At 55.0% G+C, this 21,910-nt stretch overlaps 1 protein-coding gene and 1 long non-coding RNA gene across 3 annotated transcripts in view; both read right to left on the reverse strand.

Annotated features, from left to right (window-relative positions):
* RPS6KA2 (ribosomal protein S6 kinase A2) overlaps positions 1-21,910 on the reverse strand; it is a 344,268-nt gene that overhangs the window by 269,400 nt on the left and 52,958 nt on the right. Inside the window, exons 1-2 of one of the 2 annotated variants that reach the window (XM_049654581.1) lie at positions 20,357-20,471; positions 20,209-20,259 (exon numbers count right to left, since the gene is read on the reverse strand). In XM_049654581.1, coding sequence (XP_049510538.1) covers positions 20,209-20,259; positions 20,357-20,398 — 93 coding nt within the window. In that variant the 5' untranslated portion in view covers positions 20,399-20,471. Of the gene's footprint in view, positions 1-20,208; positions 20,260-20,356; positions 20,472-21,910 lie in introns of those variants that run through there. The other variant, XM_049654582.1, reaches the window with a different exon arrangement.
* Positions 111-15,387, reverse strand: LOC125939054 (uncharacterized). The gene is made up of 2 exons (XR_007462921.1): positions 5,129-15,387; positions 111-4,801 (listed from the first exon to the last, which is right to left on the reverse strand). It is a non-coding gene; the product is annotated as an uncharacterized LOC125939054 (long non-coding RNA).

Consider the following 21,910-nt stretch of genomic DNA (forward strand, 5'->3'; position numbering starts at 1 on the left):
GGGACCCCAGTTATAGAGGGTTAAGGCCCACCCTAAGGACATCATTTTCATCTAATCCCCTATTTAAAGTTTTTTTTAACGTTTATTTATTTTTGAGAGAGAGAGAGAGAGAGAGAGACAGAGCACAAGGAGGGGAAAGGCAGAGAGAGAGGGAGACACAGATTCCGAAGCAGGCTCCAGGCTCCGAGCTGTCAGCACGAGACTGACGTGAGGCTCAAATCCATGAACTGTGAGATCACGGCCTGAGCCGAAGTCGGACGCTCAACCCACTGAGCCACCCAGGCGCCCCCCCATCTAATCCCCTTTTTAAAGGCCCTGTCTCCAGAGGCACCTGAGTAGCTCAGTCGATTAAGGGTCCGACTCTTGATTTCAGCTTCAGTCGTGATCTCACAGTTCCCGGGATTGAACCCCACATCAGGCTCTGTCCTGACAGTGCAGAGCCTGCTTGGGATTCTCTCTCTCCTTCTCTCTCTGCCCCTCCCCTGCTTGTAGGCACTCCCTTGCTCTCTTCAAAATAAATAAATAAACTTAAAAGAGTAAAAAATTGGGGAACCTGGGTGGCTCAGTCGGTTGAGCCTCCGGCTTCGGCTCAGGTCATGATCTCACAGTCTGTGAGTTCGAGCCCCACGTCGGGTCCTATGCCGACAGCTCAGAGCCTGGATCCTGCTTCGGATTCTGTGTGTCTCTCTCTCTGCCTCTCCTCCCCCCTCAAAAATAAACAAACATTAAAAAAAAATTTTTTTTAAAGAGTAAAAAGTAAAAACCTGTCTCCAAATACAGTCACTCTTTGAGGTCCTGGGGGTTGGACTCGGACATGTGAATTTTGGGGACACGAGGACTGGATCCAAACGCTGGTTCTACCCAGCGTTCGTTCAGAGAGTAGGGGGGACAAGGGCAGCACCCCAGCAGGAACATGGGACACACGTCTGCAGCTCTGGGGGTGACACTGTGTCCGCCGCAGCCCCACAGCCTGTAGCCCACGCCCAGGCGACTTCAGACCAGCCAGAAACACTGCCGCGTGTCGCTGTTTCAGTCGCGGAGTTATCCCTCGTCTTCCGACAGCCCGTGGCTCAGGAAAGAGAAACTAATTTGAAGACAGCCGCCAGGTCAAAGGGCACGTTGAAGGCACCGCCGGGACTGCCCGGGAGGTGCAGAACTCAACCTGGCACGGCGCATTCCCGCCAGCCCTGAGCCCCTCGAGCCACAGCTGGCGGTCTGCCTCGGCCTCTAGAGTGTCCATGCCGTGGCCATTGGTGCTCCCTCTTCCTGCCCTGCTGACTCTGGCCCTACAACTTTCTGTAGATGGTCGTTCTGGCAAGGAGCCCAGTGATCTCCGAGCACACATAGCTCCGAACATGAGCGGGACGGCAGGAGGGGTGGCCGCAGGACACGAGGGTCCTCGGTCTGGGCGGGGGCTCTCCTCAGAGTTCGGGGACCTGCCGTTTGTGCGACCACACGCAAACTGGCCCTCCGAGCCCAAGCCCCGTTTAGGTCTGGGGTACCCACAGCCGGGACGCTGCCTGATCCAGGGCCGTTCTGAGCACTCCACCGCAGTCCCACGAGGTCGGGGGCCGTCGGGTTCATGCCTGCGCCCGCTGAGGACGCCCTACAACAGCTCCTGCTGACACCCGTCCCCGGGACCCTGGGCGCGCTTACACTCAGCAAACCATCTCTCGAAGTGACATACCTGTGCACGGAGACGTGCCAGCGGGCACACCCTGGGGCGAGCTCGCGCTGCCTCTGAGCTTAGGGTCCCACCTCGCCGGGATCCTTTGCTTCAAGCACAAGTGATCGCGCCAAGGGCGGAACAGCCCTGCCTCCGCGGGGCGACCTTGAAGACAGCCCGCCCCCCAAGCAAGAGGGAGCCCCGGTGCCTGACGCAGGGACCTCCGGAGTGTGGCCGATGGGAAAAGGCAGAGGCGGATGAAACGTCGGGGGCTGCCGTGACCTGTGGACGCTCATCGGCGCGGGAACTGTCCTTAGAGACAGGCAGGGAACCGGACACACGGCTTTCCGTCCAGGGGAGAGCGAGGCCCGGGTGGGCAGGGCAGGAGCCCTGACCTAACGCAGACGCAGATGAAAAGCTACGTGGACAGTGATGCCCCGTGAAGGAAGCCTCAGCAGTAAGGCCTCCGGTCCCGCGAGCGAGCCCGGCTGGCCTTCAAGCTTTCCCGCTGTGTCACCCCTACGCCCTTGGTACTGGCCCCGTCCCAAGCACAGAAAAGGCTAACGATGGCTTACATTCCCACAGCATTTCTGCCAGAAAGTGCCAGGCCCCTTGCATGCATGACACCAGGGGGCAGGGACCTCTGCCCGAGAAGGTGACGGACAAAGCACCCGGCCATGCGGCTGGTGCCTGCGGACTCCCAGCTGCTGCCCGACCTGCCGCGAGCCTCCTCCCGCTCTGTGCTCCCGGCAGCTCTGGCCTCCCACCTGCTACCTGTGCAGGTAAAGGCAGCTGGGGCAGGTGGAACGTTCGTGGAAGGAACAGGCGGGGGGAAGAGGTGCAGGTGCAGTCGAAAGCAGCACGGGGGGCTGGGGCAGAGCAGGGGGACCCGCCCGGCGCCATCAGAGGTGCTGGGGCACAGGGCATCCCCTCCCCGGCTCTCTTGCCCTACGGATGCTGGTTCCACCTACCCCGACTTTCCCAGGCTCCTGTGACATCTGTGCGCTGGGCACACAGGCCTCCAGCCGGCCGCCTGCCTGCCCCGACTCCTCTGCAGCCTGTTTCCTGGCAGGTTAATGCGGCCTGGGACTCACCGAGCCCTCATCGTGGACTCCGAGGCCCCATGTCCCCCTCCCCCACGTGCGCACACGCGCGCACACACACACACACACCCGCGACCCCCTGCCCGAGCCCCACACAGGCCCTTCCTTCCTCTTCCCCAGACACCCAGCGCCTTCCTTCTGCTTCACCAGGGCCCTACCCCCCCGGCATGTCCTCCTGCTGCCTCTCTTCTCCGTCCCGCCGTTGTCCCCAGGAGCACACGGTCATCTCCCCAGAGACCTGGCCAGTCAGTGCCCGAGGACAGCCACCGGGTGCGTCCCTCGGGCATAAAGAACAGCGTCGCCCACCAGCGCCTTGCCGGGAGAGCCTGACCCCTGGCCCTCAGGAAGCAGGGCGATGTGGCCCGTGTCCAGCCGCCCTGTGACTTGGGTTGTGACTCGGTGCAAAAAGCACCCGAAGCTGGAAATTCCATAAACCCAAGCTGTCCCCTTGGAAGCGGAGGGACCTTCCCGAGGGCTGAGGTCGCCCTCCCGCCGTGTGGCACACGATCACACAGAGAAAGGCCCAGCTCTGCAAGGGACAGACTCCATTTGCCTAAAAGGAGGTGAAGCCCCAGCCGGCCGCACTCCCCGTGTGACACGTCCTTCGGTGAGGGCGGCCCTGCCCTGTGCCCCACAGCCCAGCAAGTCACAGGGCACACCCCTTTCACCTGTGCCCCTGTAGCCACCGGGCCCGGCAGCCTTTCCAGGTCAGTGAGGCCACAGCAGAGAGACGACACATCACAGCATTATTTCTGCCACTCAGCGGGGTTTGCTAGCCCCGTGCTGTTTCCTGGAAACCCGACAGATGTGACTTCAAGCTGCCTGTTTGTTCTCCAGGGGGTGTGGGAAGACCGGCACCTTCTGGTGATTCGGGAGGGCCTGGCAGGCCAAGGCACGCGATGAATTCCAGGGACGGGAACCGCACGGGGACCCCGCACCCCCCCTCCCGCATCCACACGCTGGTCACAGGGAGGATTTCTGCAGGTTCGGGGGGCAGTCTGTCCTGCCCCAGAAACGGCTGAGCAGCTGCTGGAACCCTCAGCAGGGTGGGGGTGGGGGGGCTGCAGACGGTACAGGCCTGCCTGACACGTGCCTGTCTACAGGGAGAATCCATCCACCCCAACCCGCCCCCGGGGACACAGACAGACGACAGGGCAGGTGGGGGCAAGGACCCTCTCTCCTGCCGGACTGGGTGTGTGGTGACCCGAAACAGGATTGGGGCCACCACTCAGGGCCCGGGAAGGAGCCTGGACGGAAGCGTGTGTGTCTGAGCTCACAATCACGGTGTTCTCGAGTTTCCAGTTTGCGAGCCCCACAAATTTCCTTTTCTTGTTTTTTTTTTGGTTCAAGCCAGTTGGATTGGACTTTGCATCACCAGCGGATTCTAACGCTTAGGCAATCGGGGATCTGACGCAAAGCCAAAAAGATGCACAGACTCCTGGAAACCCACAGAACAAACAGAATATTCTTCCTGACTGTTCACAGTCAAAGGCTGTGGGGCAAAGAAAATCCTGAAAAGCAGAAGCCAGTCTTCCCGTGAGAAAAAGATCCTGAAGCACAGAGAGGCCTAACCAGGCTGGATCCGTGAAGACTGATTTATCACTTCCTGTCTGATCAAAAGGGGGCTTACTCTGTATACCTCAGTTTGATATTTTAAAAAATCTTGCTCTAAAAATGCATCCACGGCTCGCGTGTACTTATGCGAAATTATGTAAAACCAGTGTCTATTATTTTAAATACCTGTGTCTAATAAGTGTAATTCATTCCGGCCTCATCCTCCAGAAGGGGCCGCGAGGCCAGGCTAACCTGGTGGGAACGTCACACAGAAAGGACGGGCTCGAGAGAAGCCTGAGCTCAGCCCACGGCGGTTGTGAGGAAATCCAGAGCGCGGACTCGTTACAAAGCTTCAGATTCTAGAACTGGGGACACGTGTTAGTTTCGAGGGATAATTTAGAATAAACTGAAAGAAATCTTGAGAGAGAAAGAGGGTTTACACTATGCATTAGATAGTAAAACCGTAAGGAGCCGGTCCCTTCAAAAGACCACACTGGCGAACGGTCTTGAGGGGCTGTTACTTAAAGTCAACTCGAGGATGATCGGTCCGTACTCGGTCCGTGCTCGTGAGGAGGTTCCCACAGAATGATTCCTTTCGAGGAAGGTTCTAGGTCTTGGGGATCCCTGCCTTGGGCGCTCCTGGCCTTCTCAGGCAGAGACAGCCTACGGAGCAGTTACGTGTCACAGCGTGACACGGGTTTGAATCCTGCTGTACCAGCTCCTATATCCCTGCTCACCTGCTAGGTCTCCCTGCTGCCACCACCCCACGGTTTTGTGTTCGCGGTGGCTCATCTCCTGGTGAAACCTGGACCAGGAGGTTGGACGCTCCTGGCGAGGTTTTACCTACGTGGTCACCACGGCCCTGTCCCCAGCCCTTGCAGCGAGTCTTATGCATTCTGCTGGGAGCCCGACACCTTCAGCCCTGACTGTACCTACCTCCTGTGACACGTCGGGGGGGGGGAGGGGAGGCGGGGGGCAGCCTGTTCACCGTGAGCAGCTCGTGCTGTGGGTGAGGTCACCACAGAAGGCAGACACAGGTGCCATTTCCCTTGTAGGTGGCGTTGTTACAAGCTCCTCTCCCCGGGGCCGTGCTGTCCCTGTTGCAGCCCGTGGGTCACCAAGGGCAGAGGGCTGGCTGTCCTGCCGGACCGTGAGCCGGAGAGGGCAGGCCCATCTACCTGGTTCACAGCTGCACCCCCAGGACCCAGCCTGGAGCAGACGCTCCACAGGTATTTATAGAACAGATGAACCGTCATCCTTGGGTAGAACAGAGAGATGCAGCCATACTTTCCTGGCTTCCCTTCCAAATAAGCCTCTTGCAAAGAAAATTTCAGTCACAACCCCAGAAAACCAATCTCCGTAAAGACCCAATAACACACTTAAAATCGCCGCTGTACTGTCCCACGTAAGCAGCCTTGAATATTAACTGGATGCCGTCTCAGTATTTTCTTTACATTCACAACCTTCACGACAGAAACTGGATCCAACAGTTTCTGCCCATTCTTAAAATACGTCACTAATCACACGCACCATCACCAGAAACAAACGTGTGCCGCTGGGGGTGAATATTTTACTAGAAGCAGAGAAATGAAGGACAGGTCTGTGCCTTCACAGATCCGAGAAGGTCAGGGGGTTTTAAGAGCCACAGGATGTCCTTAGGAGTCGCACAGGGACACCAGGCCGGGCCATCCGAAGAACTACGTGTGTGTTCTTTCCTCAGATTCCAGCTGCTTGCATTTTTAACCCGCTGCTCAATTTCTGTGAGGCTTCACTATCATCAATTTCCTTCGAACAGAATTTTTCATTGATAAAATGGGAAGAGAATCAATAAATGGGCAAACGATTAGTGAATTATACTTTCTGCAACCCTCTCTCCTCCTCTTTCCTTGACGTGGGTCATTATTTTCCAGCAACCACGTTTTCATAACCACGTAGTAAATGTCTTGCATTAATGGCCTTTTAAATAACCCTCCATGTGAACTGCTTTTAAAAACGCTTGTCTTTGGCCCCCAGGGTGGCTCAGTCGGCCCTGGGGTGACAGGGTGGGGGGCTAGCTGTCAGGACCTGCCCTGGGGTGACAGGGTGGGGGGCTAGCTGTCAGGACCTGCCCTGGGGTGACAGGGTGGGGGGCTAGTTGCCAGGACCTGCCCTGGGGTGACCGGGTGGGGGGCTAGCTGTCAGGACCTGCCCTGGGGTGACAGGGTGGGGGGCTAGCTGTCAGGACCTGCCCTGGGGTGACCGGGTGGGGGGCCAGTGGCCCAGAGCACGAGAGCCCCACAGGGCAGGGTTGGGCGTGGCTCTGGATGGGTTGCTTCCCCATGAAAGGTGCTCTCCGAGTGAGTTGTTCACTGTCTCCAGAAACCGGCTCACCCTGGGAGGAGCAGCCCCCCCAGGGTGAGCCCCCCCACAGGTCAAAGTGTCAAATGAAGACACTGTGAAGATGAAGAATGGTTAAGAGAGGCGGGTAGGGGTCACCTTCGCGGTTCTCTGGAGGCGGTGCTGACCCCTGACATGTGTGCCCATCGCGGTATAAAGGGAAGAGCTCAGAAGGGCCCCAGCTCTGCCCCTCCCTCTCTGGGTGACCTGGCGCATTTCAACTTCTCGGACCCTCAGTCTCCTTGTCTAGAAAATGGAGTCGTGGGCGGTGTGGTTTCTAAGACCCTTTCCGGTGCCCAAATGGTATGAGCCCCTCCTCATCACCTGCAGCACCGAAAAATGCGCATTCCTGTACTTGCCAAGGACCCCAAACTCGGGGCCACTGGATTCTAACAAAATGTACCGATCCGTCCCCAAAGTTACAGAGACGCATCCACGCGTACTTCCAGGTGGCTTCCCGTGTCCCTGCGTGAAATCAGACCTTCAGAGAGCGGTTCGCCCAGACCGCACAGGGCTGACTTCCGCTTTGTACGGTGGTCTTACCCCCCAGCCTACGACTCGGGGCGTCACCGAAAACATCACTGAGAAACGCCCTGTACTTAACAGAAGGCCACTGTTGGGGATACCGTTCACTGCTTTTCACACGGTGGGCTTGCTAGGAAGGCCTGGGTGGGGGCAGGGGGGGATGTCTCTCTCTGGGCTCAGGGACAAAAAGACGTGTTCACCTGAACAACCGGTTTTAGGCTTTTTGTTTGTTTCTTGTGGCTCAGACCCCATGTGTTCTGCTGCTCGAGGAACCAGCAATCTCAGAATCAAGGCCACGGCGTGCCATCTGCAAGCACGCTGTCCCTCGTGACTTCAATTAGGGGACCAACCTCACGCCTCACTTCAGATTCATTTTTCTACCTTAAGTCCTTCACCTCACGCACTTACTTATTTTTTAATCTTATGTTTGGAAACAGTTTTTTAAGTTTATTTATTTATCTTGAGAAAGACAGAGACAGCACCAGTCCGGGAGGGACAGCAAGAGAGGGAGAGAGAGGATCCCAAGCAGGCTCCGCTCTGTCCGGGCAGAGTCCAACACGGGGCTCGATCTCACGAACCGCGAGATCATGACCTGAGCCGAAATCAGGAGTCTGGCGCTTAACTGCCTGAGCCACTCAGGCGCCCCCCCAGGGGCACAAATTCTACCTTTAGGTCTGTCCATATGTTCCTACAGCGTGAGCACGCCCCTTGCGAGCTTAACACCTCAGTTTTCTTAACCGCCAAAGCAGAAGGAAACAGCTTTCGCTCACCTTATAAAATTACTAAAAACAGTATTTTAGGAGTGGTTGTCAAGTGAAACATAAATTTATCTTTAAAAAATATTTCCATGTATAAAGATCTACAAGTAAACTTATTAACCCCAAATCTACATATAGCAAGCACAGACACATTTTGTCCAACGTAAAAAAAGCTATACGAAGTTAAAGAAAACAGATTTTCTTCAAAAAGTATTGAGACTCACAAATCCCATACTTATGTTGGTGTGCTGGTGATTTAAAAAAACGAACAAACAAACCTGTAGCTCATAATTCTCTTTTAAAAGAGAGGGGCGCCTGGGTGGCTCAGTCGGCTAGGCGTCCGACTTCGGCTCAGGTCATGATCTCGCGGCATGTGAGTTCGAGCCCCGCGTCGGGCTCTGTGCTGACCGCTCAGAGCCTGGAGCCTGTTTCAGATTCTGTGTCTCCCTCTCTCTCTGACCCTCCCCCGTTCATGCCCTGTCTCTCTCTGTCTCAAAAATAAATAAACGTTAAAAAAAAATTTTTTTTTAAAGAGATTCAATACGGGCACCTGGGTGGCCCCGTCAGTTAAGCATCTGACTTCAGCTCAGGTCACGATCTCGCGGTTCCCAGGTTCAAGCCCCGCGTGGGGCTCTGTGCTGTCTCAAGGTTTGTGGGTTCGAGCCTCACTTTGGGCTCTGCACAGACAGCGTGGAGCCGGCTTGGGATTCTCTGTCTCCCTCTCTCTCTGCCCCTCCCTCACTCACGTTCTCTCTTTCCCAAAACTCAATAAACATTTTTAAAAAAGAGATAACAATTCAAAGTAACTTCCCTAACAAATCCAACAGACAGCCTACAGTCAGTCTGCCTGAGCCGGCTTTTTGTAACCTGACACAGCGCACAGGACTGTACGTATTAGAGTTATCTCACCTACAAGCGGGGACGCGGGGGGCGGGAGAAGTGGGGAGGGCGTGTGTCACGGGCCGAGTCTCAGCTTGGGAAGGCGCGAGTGCTCTGGACACATAGTGATGACGGCTGCACTGCAAAGCGAACGCGCATAATGCCACCGCACGGGATGCCGGAAAACGATTTAAATGGTCAAATTTTATGTTACGTGAGTTTTACAACAGTAGAGCTGTTTTTTAAAAACGAAAAAAAAAGAATTTAAAGGCAAACTGCTAAATCCGATTCTCTCCTACGACTTTGCCTTTTCAGCAAGGGTTTCAGTAAAGGTCAACTTCGACACGTTCCGTTCCTTTGCTTCTGACATCGCAGGACGACTGAGCGACGCAGCCTCTGTGATGGTGAAAATACATCCGGGGACGCCAACAGTGCATCCGTTCGGGCTCTAACACCCCCTCGAAAGCCAGGCAAGTGAAAACGGCAACAGTCCGAATGGAGCTGCCGACCTGCTCTCGGTGTCCCCCGTGACCTGCGACACCGGCGCGGCGCGCGGCGCGAGGCGCGGAATCTCACTCTGCCCCACGGAACAGCTTGGAGCTTGGGGCTCGCTGCCCAACATCTAGGACAGCAGTGATTTCCCGGCAGCAAATTAAAACCGTGGCGACCTCCCCCGGGATTCCCAGCCGAGGGCGAGGTCCCCCCGCCCACTTACCTTCCTGAGAAACAGTTTCTGCAGTTTCCTGTGCGGCAGCCTGATCATCGTCCTCTCTGCCCCAAGCCCGGGGGACCGGTCCCGCAGGGCGACCCAGCCATCCCTCCAGCCCCCCCTGCAGGCTCCGGCCTCCGCCTCGCCCCTGCCCGCCAGCGGCACAGGCCCCAGCGGGGGGCGGGAGCACCCACGTCCTCCGCCCAAGCGCTGCGGCGGGCGGGCCGTGAGGCGCGAGGCTCTGGCGGAGATAAACCTGAACCTGGCGGGCTCCCAGGCGACAGGAGAGAGCGGAGAAGCAGCGCCTGGAGGCCGTCCATGTCTCCGAGCCCAGGCGCGCGAGCCCGCTCCGCTGAGTCCTGCCAGCCGTCAACACCACGTGCTTCACGAGCAACGAGTCGGCTGTTCCAGGCTGTCGGACTCCCGGCAGGGGTCGGCCGGAGACCCCTCCCCCAGCCCTCCTGCCAAGGCCGGAGCGCCCTCACACCAGGAGGGGACTCGGGAGGAGGGCGGGAAACACGCTCGCTTATGTCTCAGGTGGCACTCGGTGAACAAACGGACATCGACGAGGCAAGGACCGCCCTGTCCGCGGTCTGAGTCCCTTGAGGAACGCCTCCACCGCGCGCACCCACACACATGCACGCCGACACCTGTGCGTGCACGCGTGCACCCGCATGCACAGACGCTTCTGCACACACACCTCGATGCTTGTGCTTGCACACGTGCACACACAGCAACACTTGTGCGTGTACACGCATACACACTCACACATCGGCACTGGTGCGTGCACATGTACGCACGCAATTGACACTTGTGTATGTGCACGTGGCACACACACGTCGACGCTTGCACACATGCACGCACACGGACCCTTGTGCATGCACACACGTATGCACACACCCACATCGATGGTTGTCCTTGCACACGCCAACACGTGTGTGTGCACATGCACACATCCACATCAACACTTATGCGTGCACATGTACACACACATCAACACTTGTGCGTGTGCGTGTATATGCAAGCACATCAACACTTGTGCGTGTACACGCATACACACTCACACAATGGCACTTGTGCGTGCACATGTACGCACACAATTGACACTTGTGTATGTGCACGTGGCACACACGTCGACGCTTGCACACATGCACGCACACGGACACTTGTGCATGCACACACCCACATCGATGGTTGTCCTTGCACACACATGCACACGCCAACACTTGGGCGTGTGCACATGCACACATCCATATCAACGCTTATGCGTACACATGTACACACACATCAACACTTGTGCGTGTGTGTGTATACACAAGCACATCGACACTTGTGTGTGCACATGTGCACACACGTGCACACTGCCACTTGTCACACATGGACATTTGTGCTTGCACACGTGCACACACATCAACACTTGTGCATGTGCACACACGTACTGACACTTGCGTGTGCACGCACTTGCACGTGCTGGCACTTGTGCACACACGTGTGCGCCGACTTTCTGTCTTCAAGTACACACTACTGCAGGCTACCTTGGAGTACAGCCTGCCTGGGCAACAACAAAGTCTGCTTTGCCCTCCTGGGGAAAACGGAGCACCCTCACCTCCCGAGAACAGGCAGCCCTTTCTGGCTGTCCCTCCCCGCGACCCTGGTCTTGGCCACGGCTGAGCATGCAACCTGTGTGCACGGAGTGAGGTCAGGGTCAGACCTGTGAGGACACTGGGTGAGACTTCTGGGAGTTTCTAAAGCTTCCTGTAGGTACCTAAATGGGCCCCTCCTCTGAAGGCCTAAAGCCGCAGTATGGAAAAGGTGCCAGCCGACCATCAGCTTCTAGGTGACAGATACAATAGAAGTCACCGTCACGGAAGTGGCTGTGGAAATGCACTGCTATAAAAATGTAGGGCCTGGGAAGAAGGCATCAAAGACAAAGAGGAAACTGAAGACAAAATGGACAGAACCTGCCCTGATTCAGGGCGGGACACATGACAGGTGGCGGCACAGGACAGCAGTGGCCGGCCCGTCCCTTCCTTACACCACAATCTTGAAGGATACGTCTTTTCCAAATGAAAGTAGTTGTATGACTGTCCGTTTTGTTGTAACCAAACCCCTTTCCATGCATTCTGCGGTCTCCAGACCACAAATACCGTATGTTCTTTCCCCCAGGAGGCAGAACCGATTAGCACACATTTATCCAGGTAAATGTCCTGTTTGCAAGGGTGCACGTGTGCGCGCGCGCGCGCGCGCACACACACACACACACACACACACACACACACCTCAGAAGACACGTAGAAAGCTTTGGAAAGACTAATTACCAGGTTAGCCATTCCGAGGGGCATTCTAAGGCAGAATTTGTATTAATCATACTTCTTATTAAAAAGACTTTGTTAGGTGGGGGCGCCTGGGTGGCTCAGTCGGTTAAGCGTCCGACTTCGGCTCAGGTCATGATCTCACGGTTCGTGGGTTCGAGCCCCACGTCGGGCTCTGTGCTGACAGCTCGGAGCCTGGAGCCTGCTTCGGATTCTGTGTCTCCCTCTCTCTCAGCCCCTTCCACCACTTGCACTGGGTCTCCATCTCTTTCTCTCTCAAAAATAAATAAACCTAAAAAAAAATCTTTTAAACGCATGGTTTGTTCATAGGCTGAATTATGTCAGTAGAGAAAGATGCCCCTTTTAAAAAATCTATTGCTTTTTGCTACTGAAAGCTGGCAAAAAATACTAACATAGGGGAAGTGACAGAAACGAGTGTTCTCCCTGTTCACAACAAATTTCTTATCTCTTAGTTTGCCTGGGTCCAGACAGTCTCCGCACGTTTCAGTCTTGAATTCTCAAACCACCGGGAGCTTAAGAAACATTCTCGTGCCATTCCTTTCCCCTAAAATTAATCCACATCTCACCCTTTTGAAAGCTCTGGATCTGAAAGTCTATATGCAGCTTTTCACAGACAGAAGCCATCATTCTGGGAACAGCCTCCACCGCCACGGAGGACGCAGCTCACACCGCAGACGGACCCGCAGCCCAGTCCCGTCCCGCAGGCGGCTCTGCAGGGGCTTTGAGAACGTGGCAGCTGCAAGCCCTACTCCACGGCACTTCTGAGTCGAAGGAGGACAATACCAAGCACGTTCCTTAAAACCCGGGCTCCAGTGGTCCCGCCTGGACACTTCAATTATGTCGACAGTCCTTCACTCTGGCAAAAGAATATCTTATCCAGGCTTGACGGGAACTGAGAATTTTCTACTGAGTTTGTGTCTGGCGGAGGGAGGGTCGTTAAGGTTGCAGTGTTATCACAAACGCAGGAGAATTAACCGTTTATGTTCTCTGTCTGTAACCCACGCAGCCCCTTGAGAGGGAAGCTTATGTCACGTGGGGGCTGTTCGCAGCGTAGTTGACATCAGCGTTGCCTGGGGTCGTGGCTCTTCGGAGGAGAGCGGGCTTGTCTGGAGCCACAAACATTTTCTTTATTTTCCACGCGGAATAAAATTAAAGGCCTCCGCATCCACTTCTAAGGGAGGATCTATCTGGTCTTCCATAAAAGAAGGAATCCCAAGAGACAGACAATAAGCGACTCGGCAAAATCAGAAAGAAGTTCGGCAGAGCTCCCGGCGGGCTTGTCCGCGTGGAGATGCCCGGCCTGGTCCTGCCGCGGACCGTGAGGGGGCACGAGGGTCACCGCCTTTCCCCGGGCCCAGGGGACCGCACACCACAGAAAACATGGAAAGAGCTCAGCCGAAAATGTCTTTTCTGGGGGGTGCCTGGGTGGCTCAGCTGCTCAAGCGTCTTGATTTCAGCTCAGGGCGTGATCTACAATTCGTGAGTTCGAGCCCCGCGTCTGGCTGTGTGCTGACAGTGAGGAGGCTGCTTGGGATTCTGTCTCTCCCTCTACCCCTCCCCCGCTCGCATGTGTGTGCTCGCTCTCTCTCTCTCTCTCTCTCTCTCCCTCTCTGAAAATGTTTTTTTAAATGTCATCTTTTCTGCACCACACATTTTGCCCGAATCACTCGAAACAGCGTGCTCTCCGACACTCTCTGTCTTCACCTGGTGGCAGTGTGGGTGAGCACAGAAGCCGCAGGGCGGGAAGAATGGGGAATCGAGCGTCTGGATGATCCTGTCCTAAAATCACCAGGCTCGTGACAGGATTCTGAGTTGTCCTAACAACTCAAACTCCCAGAAGGGTGAAAAAGTAGTTATCGAAGGCTCAGTGCTTTTGAAAATGCATTAGCAAAACAGATCGGGTCTCTGGTCTCCAGCTAAACAGCAGTCGTGGTAAATCTAGTGGCTTTGAGATGCAGCCCTTTCCTTCTTAATGGAATTTAATTGCAGGTATATGTAAGCACGTGAACTCAATGTTGTCATGGAGACTGTGGCAAGAGATTGCCTTCTATTTTATGCCATGGGAAGTCTCCATGACAATCCCGGCTTATTCACGTCCCAAATACTTTTTCAAAGACGTTATTTTGAAACACTGCTCCCGCCGTTCATTGGCCGCTGCTTTAAAGGGATAGTTGTTGCTGTCACACTGGGCATCTGACCCTGAGCCACAGAACTAGGGTGTTTGCACAATTAGGCCCAAGAAACGCACCAGTGGATCACAATGGGACAGAGAGGGAAGGAGAGGAGGCTAAACCCGGGAAGCTAAACCCGGGAGGTTTAGCGCTCAACCAGCAGGTGCACGGGTCAGGATGGGAAGCACTCCGCCGTGTGGGGGCCGGCTCCCCAAGCACGGGAGCTGAAGCACCAGTGATTCTCTGCAAAATGGAAAGGAATTCAACACGAATGGGCGGCTTCTACTAACGTGAGGGGAAGTGCTTGTAAAAGGAATCTGGTGGGGCGCACCTGGCCGGCTCAGTCGGTTGAGCATCTGACCCTTGATTTCAGCTCAGGTCGTGATCCCAGGGTCTTGGGATCAAGTCGCAAGATAGGCTCCTCACTGAGGGTAGCGTGCTTGCGATTCTCTCTCTCTCTCTCTCTCTCTCTCTCTCTCTCTGCCTCTCCCCTACTCACACACACTCTCTCTCTCAAATAAAAAAATAAAAAAACATTTTTGCAAAAGGAATCTGGAGACCAACAGCAATGAATATATCTTCACCGTATCAACGTATAAAATACTTACTATGTGTGCACGTCCATAGATGCCTAAACACGTATGAGAGAAAAACAAAGTACGTGAAGGCTCTGACCATTTATCTCGATTTCAATTGCATCCAGTCCGCAGACGCCCAGCAGGCAACGCGGTCTCACCAAGGTCACGTTTGCCAAGTAGCTAAGTGGGGAGAGGGTGGGACTACGTGCCAGGCACGGGCCTCCAGTCTGGTCCTTTCTGAACCCCACGGCACTGCCACGCTGCTGGCCGACACAGGGGGTGCAGGGAGTGGTGTGAAGAACGGTCGCTGTGCACTGAGGAAGGAAAATGCCCAGAAGGAAAAACATCCAGAAGAATCACAGTGTTGCACGAACACTGTGCATCTCGAGAAAGGAATGCGGACTCCTCAGCTGGAAACACCCGTAGAAGCAACTGTGGGTGTTGACAGTGGAAGGACATAAAATCTGCAGACTACAGGGGACCCTGGGTGGCTCAGTTGGTTGAGCGTCCAACTTCGGCTCAGGTCATGATCTCACGGTGTGTGAGTTCAAGTCCTGCCTCGGGCTCTGTGCTGATGGCTTGGAGCCTGGAGCCTGCTTCCGATTCTGTGTCTCCCTCTCTCTCTGCCCCTCCCCTGCTCATGCTCTGTCTCTGTCTCAAAAATAAATATTTAAAAAAATTTTTTAAAAATCTGTAGACTCCAACATCGTGTTTCTGAAGCAGGGAACCACGGGTGGGAGCAGCTCAGTGCCACCAGGGCTGCTGCCCCCCCGGGACCCCCCCCCGCCCCCACATGGCTGGGCTCCATCAAGCAGTGGGTCCTACGTGAGTCTCCAGCCAGGAGCTCACCAACAGCATCCCCCCAGCTGCTCCCACCTCTGATGCTTTTTTTTTTTTTTTTTTTAATTTTTTTTTCAACGTTTATTTTATTTTTGGGACAGAGAGAGACAGAGCATGAACGGGGGAGGGACAGAGAGAGAGGGAGACACAGAATCGGAAACAGGCTCCAGGCTCCGAGCCATCAGCCCAGAGCCCGACGCGGGGCTCGAACTCACGGACCGTGAGATCGTGACCTGGCTGAAGTCGACGCTTAACCGACTGCGTCACCCAGGCGCCCCTGATGCTTTTAATAACACTAGTGTTTTTTGGTTTGTTTTTTTTTTTAAGTTTATTTATTTATTTTTGAAAGAAAGACAGAGTATGAGCAGAGGAGGGGCAGAGAGAGAGAGAGGGAGGGAGACACAGAATCCAAAGCAGGCTCCAGGCTCCGAGCTGTCAGCCCAGAGCCCGACACGGGGCTCGAACTCACACACTGTGAGATCATGACCTGAGCGGAAATCAAGAGTCAGATGCACTACGGAGGGAGCCACCCGGGTGCCCCAACACCCCTAATGTTGCTACAGCGGGGTCCCAGGGTGCATCTACAGCTCCTGGGCAGGCATGGTGCACGTCAGCGGGTAGTCCTAAATCAGCTGCCCCCTAATAAAACATGAGAGCCTCATTTAACCTCCAGGGAATCATAAAAGACAGTCATAATTGCCTATAGTGCTTTTTCTTTCTCCCCCAAGACCACAATTTAGAGAAGGCTGGCCTACACTGGAGCAGAGGGGGTGAGGTGTCGAGCTGGCGTGTAGAAAAGGACATAAAGAGCATCCGCTTGTCTGAAAGGCCGAGCCGCACCCTGTAGCTGCAGGACTGAGCAAATCGCGTCATTTCTGACTTCCTTTCCCCGTCTGTGAAGTGCACTATCGGTGAAGGAACAGTCGCCTCGGGAAGGTGGCCGGGGCGACGGCAGGTTGTCGGTGCTGACCCGTAAGCAGGGAGCTCGTGTTGGGTGTGCCTGGCTTGGCCGTGACATTGCTCTCAGCACCTGCTGCCACAGAGGGCCTCCTACCTCTCCGGGTTCACGAAGGTCAGTATCTTTTTTCTAATTTGCTTAATGTTTATTTTTGTGAGAGAGAGAGAGAGAGGGAGAGAGAGAGACAGAGACAGAGCATGAGCAGGGGAGGGGCAGACAGAGAGGGAGACACAAAATCCAAAGCAGCTCCAGGCTCCGAGCTGTCAGCACAGAGCCCGACGCGGGGCTCGAACCCATAGACCACGAGATCATGACCTGAGCCAAAGTTGGACGCTCAACCAACTGAGCCACCCAGGCACCCCTACATTTATTTATATTTGATAGACAGAGCCAGAGCAGGAGTGGGGCAGGGTCACACAGAGGGAGACACAGAATCCGAAGCAGGCTCCAGGCTCCGAGCTGTCAGCACAGAGTCCGACGCGGAGTTCGAACTCACCAACCGCGAGATCACAGCATGAGCTGAAGTCAGACGCTTAACCGACTGAGCCACCCAGACGCCACAACGGAGGCCAGTGTACAGGAGGAAGCCACAAGACAAGTTACAAATTCAAACAGAAAGATCCCTTCGAGTTGCTTGGATACATAGTTACGCCCACGTCTCTTACGCTGCATTAGTAAACTGCAAATCACTTGTCAGCTGCCCGAGCCACGCAGGCGCCCCTCTCCTTGTTATAAAATCAAACACATAAAGAGGGAGAAGAAATTCAGTTAGCTGCTGAACCGACGGCCCCTGCAGGTTTAGCGGGAACACGCAGCTTCCACAAGGCACCTCGTAAAATAATCCCATTTCTCATCAGGGCGCTGCGAGCACCTGCTTACGCCCCAGCAGCCAAAACGCACCAGGATTTTAGACAGGAGACCCTGCAATCCTCTCTCGTGGTGACCAGTCTGCTGAACACAGACCTGCAGAGAAGCGGGGAGAAGGGGGGAAAGACACGAAGGGAAACGCTTCGCGCACCGCTCTCACCGCCTTTTCCAGATCCGGAATGCTCCCAGGTGACGCTGCATGAGGTTGGATTCGTGTGCGTTCATTCTGAGCATAAGAGGGGCCTCCTACCGGGGCGCCCGGGAGGCTCAGTCGGCTGGGCGTCCGACTCTTGATGTCGGCTCAGGTCGTGGACCTCACGGTTTGTGGGATCGAGCCCCGCGCGTGGCTGCTTGCTAAGCACGGAGCCCGCTTGAGATTCTCTCTCTCCCTCCGCCCCTCTCCCCTGCTCACTCTCTCTAAAATAATAAAACAAATAAAAAGTTTAAAAAAAGAAAGAAGGGACCCCTGCCCATCAACCCAAGGCGACTCGGAAAACATGGCCAAATGCTAGAGGGGTCAGGGTCAGTCTGGCCACCGGCTTCTGCAACTGCTTCCGGGGCCCTCCCAGAGCCTCGACCCAAATACGGTCAGAAAACAAGGTCCCCACAGAGATGGTTCTTCTTGGAAATCCTTCTACCTCTGACCATGGCTCTTACCATAACAGGCGTATGGGACTGGTCACTGGGGATGATTCACGAGTGACACCCACGCCCACCAGACACAGTCTTGTCCACTTGCCTACATCCATCTCTGCGGCCAAGAGACGAGGACCACAGGCAGCGTGGAAACTCCTCGCTCCTGCTGCCCAGGGCCGGTCCGAGGGCGGAGAGGACAGGCAGAACGACGAAACTTTGTCTTCCCAGGAGACACGGTTCCTCACCGACCGTAGAAAGCCGAGTAGAGCTCTGACAACCACCACCGGTTGGAGCTGAACCATTTTTTTCTTGATCAGATCATAAGCAAGACTGAAAACCGGTTATGAGGAAAGCGCAGCAGGGCCGCCCCTCCCACTACAACACGCTCGCCCCCGAGCTTACTCACATTAGGAGGCAACGCGAAATAGTATTCAGGCACCTGTCTAGCCCCTTAACTAAAGTAACCAGAACACCTTGAGATGTTACAGGACCCTAAATCAGTTATCACCAACCTTCAATGCTACGGACACCATTTTTGTGTCTGATGAGGAAGATCTAATTCACACAAGAAAATGGCAGAGAGGAACTTTTCTTCAACCAAGTGCTTAGTGTTGAGCTATTTATAAAACATTAGATGGACACGGGAGTACCACGAGTATGTAAAAGGTACAATGTGCGGTTCGGTGGAAAGCTTTGTTCGCATGGAGGTCAGCCATCAAATGCAAGACTGACCGTTCACACAAGTGGCTTCTTCGCATCCGGGAATACAGGCTCCAGGGATCGGCCGGGACTCCGTATTGCCCCACGGGACTCGCAGACCCACGGAGGAGGTGCTGAGACGCCCATCGCTTCTCTGTGCTGCTCCTGAGATGCACAGCAAGCAGGACAGCCCCTACCCCAACAAGACTGGTGACGTAGGGCCCCCAGAGAGCTGCCAGATGCTTAGTAGGGTTTTTAAGTGTGTATTTTGTGTGTTTCCACTTTTTTAAATGTTTATTTTTGAGAGAGAGCGAGCGAGCATGAGCAGGGGAGGGACAGAGAGAGAAAGAGACAGAAGATCTGAAGCAGGCTCTGTACTAACAGCAGAGAGCCTGATCTGGGGCTCGAACTCACAAACCGCGAGATCATGACCTGAGCCGAAGCTGGACGCTCAAACAACTGAGTCACTGAGGCGCCCCCATGTGTATTTTGTTTAGCATGAACCAGATATAGCCTGATGTAATCACATACTTTAACTAAACCTGAGCAAAACCCAGGGTTTTGGGGGTTTTTTTATGTTTATTTATTTACCTTTGAGAGAGAGACAGAGAGACAGAGAATCCCAAGCAAGCTCCATGCCAACAGCACAGAGTCCAACATGGGGCTCGAACCCACGAACTGTGAGCTCACGACCTGAGCCGAAATCAAGAGCTAGACACTTAACCGACGGAGCCACCCAGGCGCCCCAAAACCCAGGTCTCAAATGACCCGTCTGACACCTGTGGGGACAGGCCCACCGTACCTGCCATGCCTGCCGTGAATATTTAGCCCGACAAACAGAGACGCCATCACGTCACCTGAACGGGTGGCCATTCCTGCTTGGTGGCATCGTGGGAGTCAGGAGAAGAAAACACCCATCAGCCCACCTCATAAAACTTCTTACTTATAACGTTACCGTTCAACCCACACCGCTGCTTGGAATATTGAGGGAAATCTACCTTCGCCCAAAGGGGCCCGTTTTAGGACTAATCCCTCGAAAAGCTCCGGGGTGAGAGCCCGAGCCCCGCACGCGGCCCGTAGGCTCCTGGAGCTGGCTGGCCACCGACCCCGCAGGCAGACGGCACGGGGCCAGCCCCCCACCCCAACTTGACCTGCCTCGAGGCCTCCCTTCGCCGTCGTGACTCTCGCTTATTTTGAAGGCACGCAGTAGAGTTTTCAAAGGTACAACGCATGGTGTCCCCGGAGACCCCCAAGTTCAGAACAACACGCGCTGGCTTCGCAGACAGCAGAACGCTCCCAGCTGAGCGCACGAGGCGGACCCTGGCTGCAAGGACGCATTACTGCGCAGCGCAGGGCGCACCTGCCCCTCACCCACGACGGCAGGTGACGGCAGCTTCGGGGTGCGGGGTCCCCGCTTCCCCAGGCACGCGGCCGGCCCTCCCCCACTCCGGGGGGCTCACCACCAGCCACGAAGCCGAAAGGGAGCCTCCCGCCCCGCCCTCTTCTAAGAACGAACCTCGAATCCTGGAGGAAGAAAACAAGCCAGCATTTCTTACCTCTAGTGACGCGGCCGACTTGGTCCCAGGCAAGGCGGAGTCACATTTGCCCTGTGGAGGCAGAAAGTGGAGAAAAGAGTCCTTTAAGTCACAGGATGTCACTCACGGGAGCAGGGCTGCCGCTGAGCACAGTTACGCGGACACTCACCGCGCCCGGGAGCTTTTTGCTTCGAAACATTAATCTCCACATGACTTTGAATAATGTGAAGACGCTCTCGAGCCCTCAGGAAGCCTTGCAGTCCACACCGAAAGAGGGGAACTTACACACTTTTGTGAAACTTTTACCCTTCAGCCAAAGGAAGTGATGACGCTTCTATTACCAACCTCAAAACTCAACCAAAAGAACCAAAGAAACAAAACCAGTTACTTGTTTCGTCTCCAGATGCATCGTATTTAACTACCACAGTTGCCCCTAACGGAACTGGACAAACGTTTGGTTTTGTTTGAAATGATTATTTATTTTTAAGAGAGAGAGAGAGAGAGAGAGAGAGGCAGGGAGGCGCCTGTGTGGCTCAGTCAAAGTGTCCGACTTCGGCTCAGGTCATGATCTCATGGTTCATGAGTTCGAGCCCCGTGTCGGGCTCTGTGCCGACAGTTCAGAGCCTGGAGCCTGCTTGGGATTCTGTGTGTGTGTGTGTGTGTGTGTGTGTGTGTGTGTCCTCCTTCCCTACTGAGCTCTGTCTCTCTGTCTCAAAAACAAATAAAATAAAATTTAAAAAAGAGAGAGAGAGAAAAGCAGGGGAGGGGCAGAGAGAGAGGGAGAGGCAGAATCCAAAGCAGGATTCACTGTCAGCACAGAGCCTGATGCAGGGCTCAAACTCACGAATGTGAGATCATGACCTGAGCCAAATCAAGAGTCAGAGGCTTAACTGACTGAGCCTGCCAGGCACCCCTGGACAAACGTTTTGAGGTGACCTGTCCGCTCTCCATTCTATGAAGACAGTCATTCCGGGCTCTGGGGCAGGAAGGCCCTTCGTCTGTGAACACACTCCAAAAGAACTACTGAAAACCCAGACTTGCTCAGTCGTGGCGTTCAAGCCCAGGAACAGACACATCCGGGCCTCCCCTCCTCTTCCCAAGCCTCTCTTTGGCTGGAGTAAAATCCCGAAATTGCCTGAAGAGTTTACTTAGCGACACGTTTTAGGATCTTGAGACCAGAAACCAAGGCTGGTCTCTTCTCCGTCCGCCCCATGCCACAGGGGCTCAGTGTCCATTCTGTTTCATCCTTCCCCGTTTCCCTTCTGTTCTCTGCTCCTTGGCTCCTACCCGCTGAGAAGTAAGAGACGAAGAAGGAAACCAAACTTCAAATTAGTCTCTTGCGCCCCTCGCTAGTAATTGCGGGTCAAGGGTCAGAAGAAAGAGCTGGGAGAACGCTCCCACGGCGCCGACCGCAGAAAGGCCTCGGATTCCGCCGCCAGAGAGGTCTGCACTCCTGGGTAACGCACCCCAACCCCAACCTGCACCGCCCCGTCTCCCAACACAACCTGCAAACGGCAGTGTTAACAGTGACACCTTTCATTTCTGGCTCTCGACATTCGGTGCCTGTTAGAAACATCCGGAGCTTTACAAACTCCCAGACCCAGCAATCGGAAGGGCAGGGACCGTCCGGGCATTTCAGTATTTACAACGCTTCCCAGGCGACACTCGTGTGCCGTCCAGGTTGAGAATGCTTGCTGTCCTCCTTGTCCCTGTCCCGTGTCCC

The sequence above is a fragment of the Panthera uncia genome, assembly GCF_023721935.1.
Source record: "Panthera uncia isolate 11264 chromosome B2 unlocalized genomic scaffold, Puncia_PCG_1.0 HiC_scaffold_24, whole genome shotgun sequence".
NCBI lineage: Eukaryota > Metazoa > Chordata > Mammalia > Carnivora > Felidae > Panthera > Panthera uncia.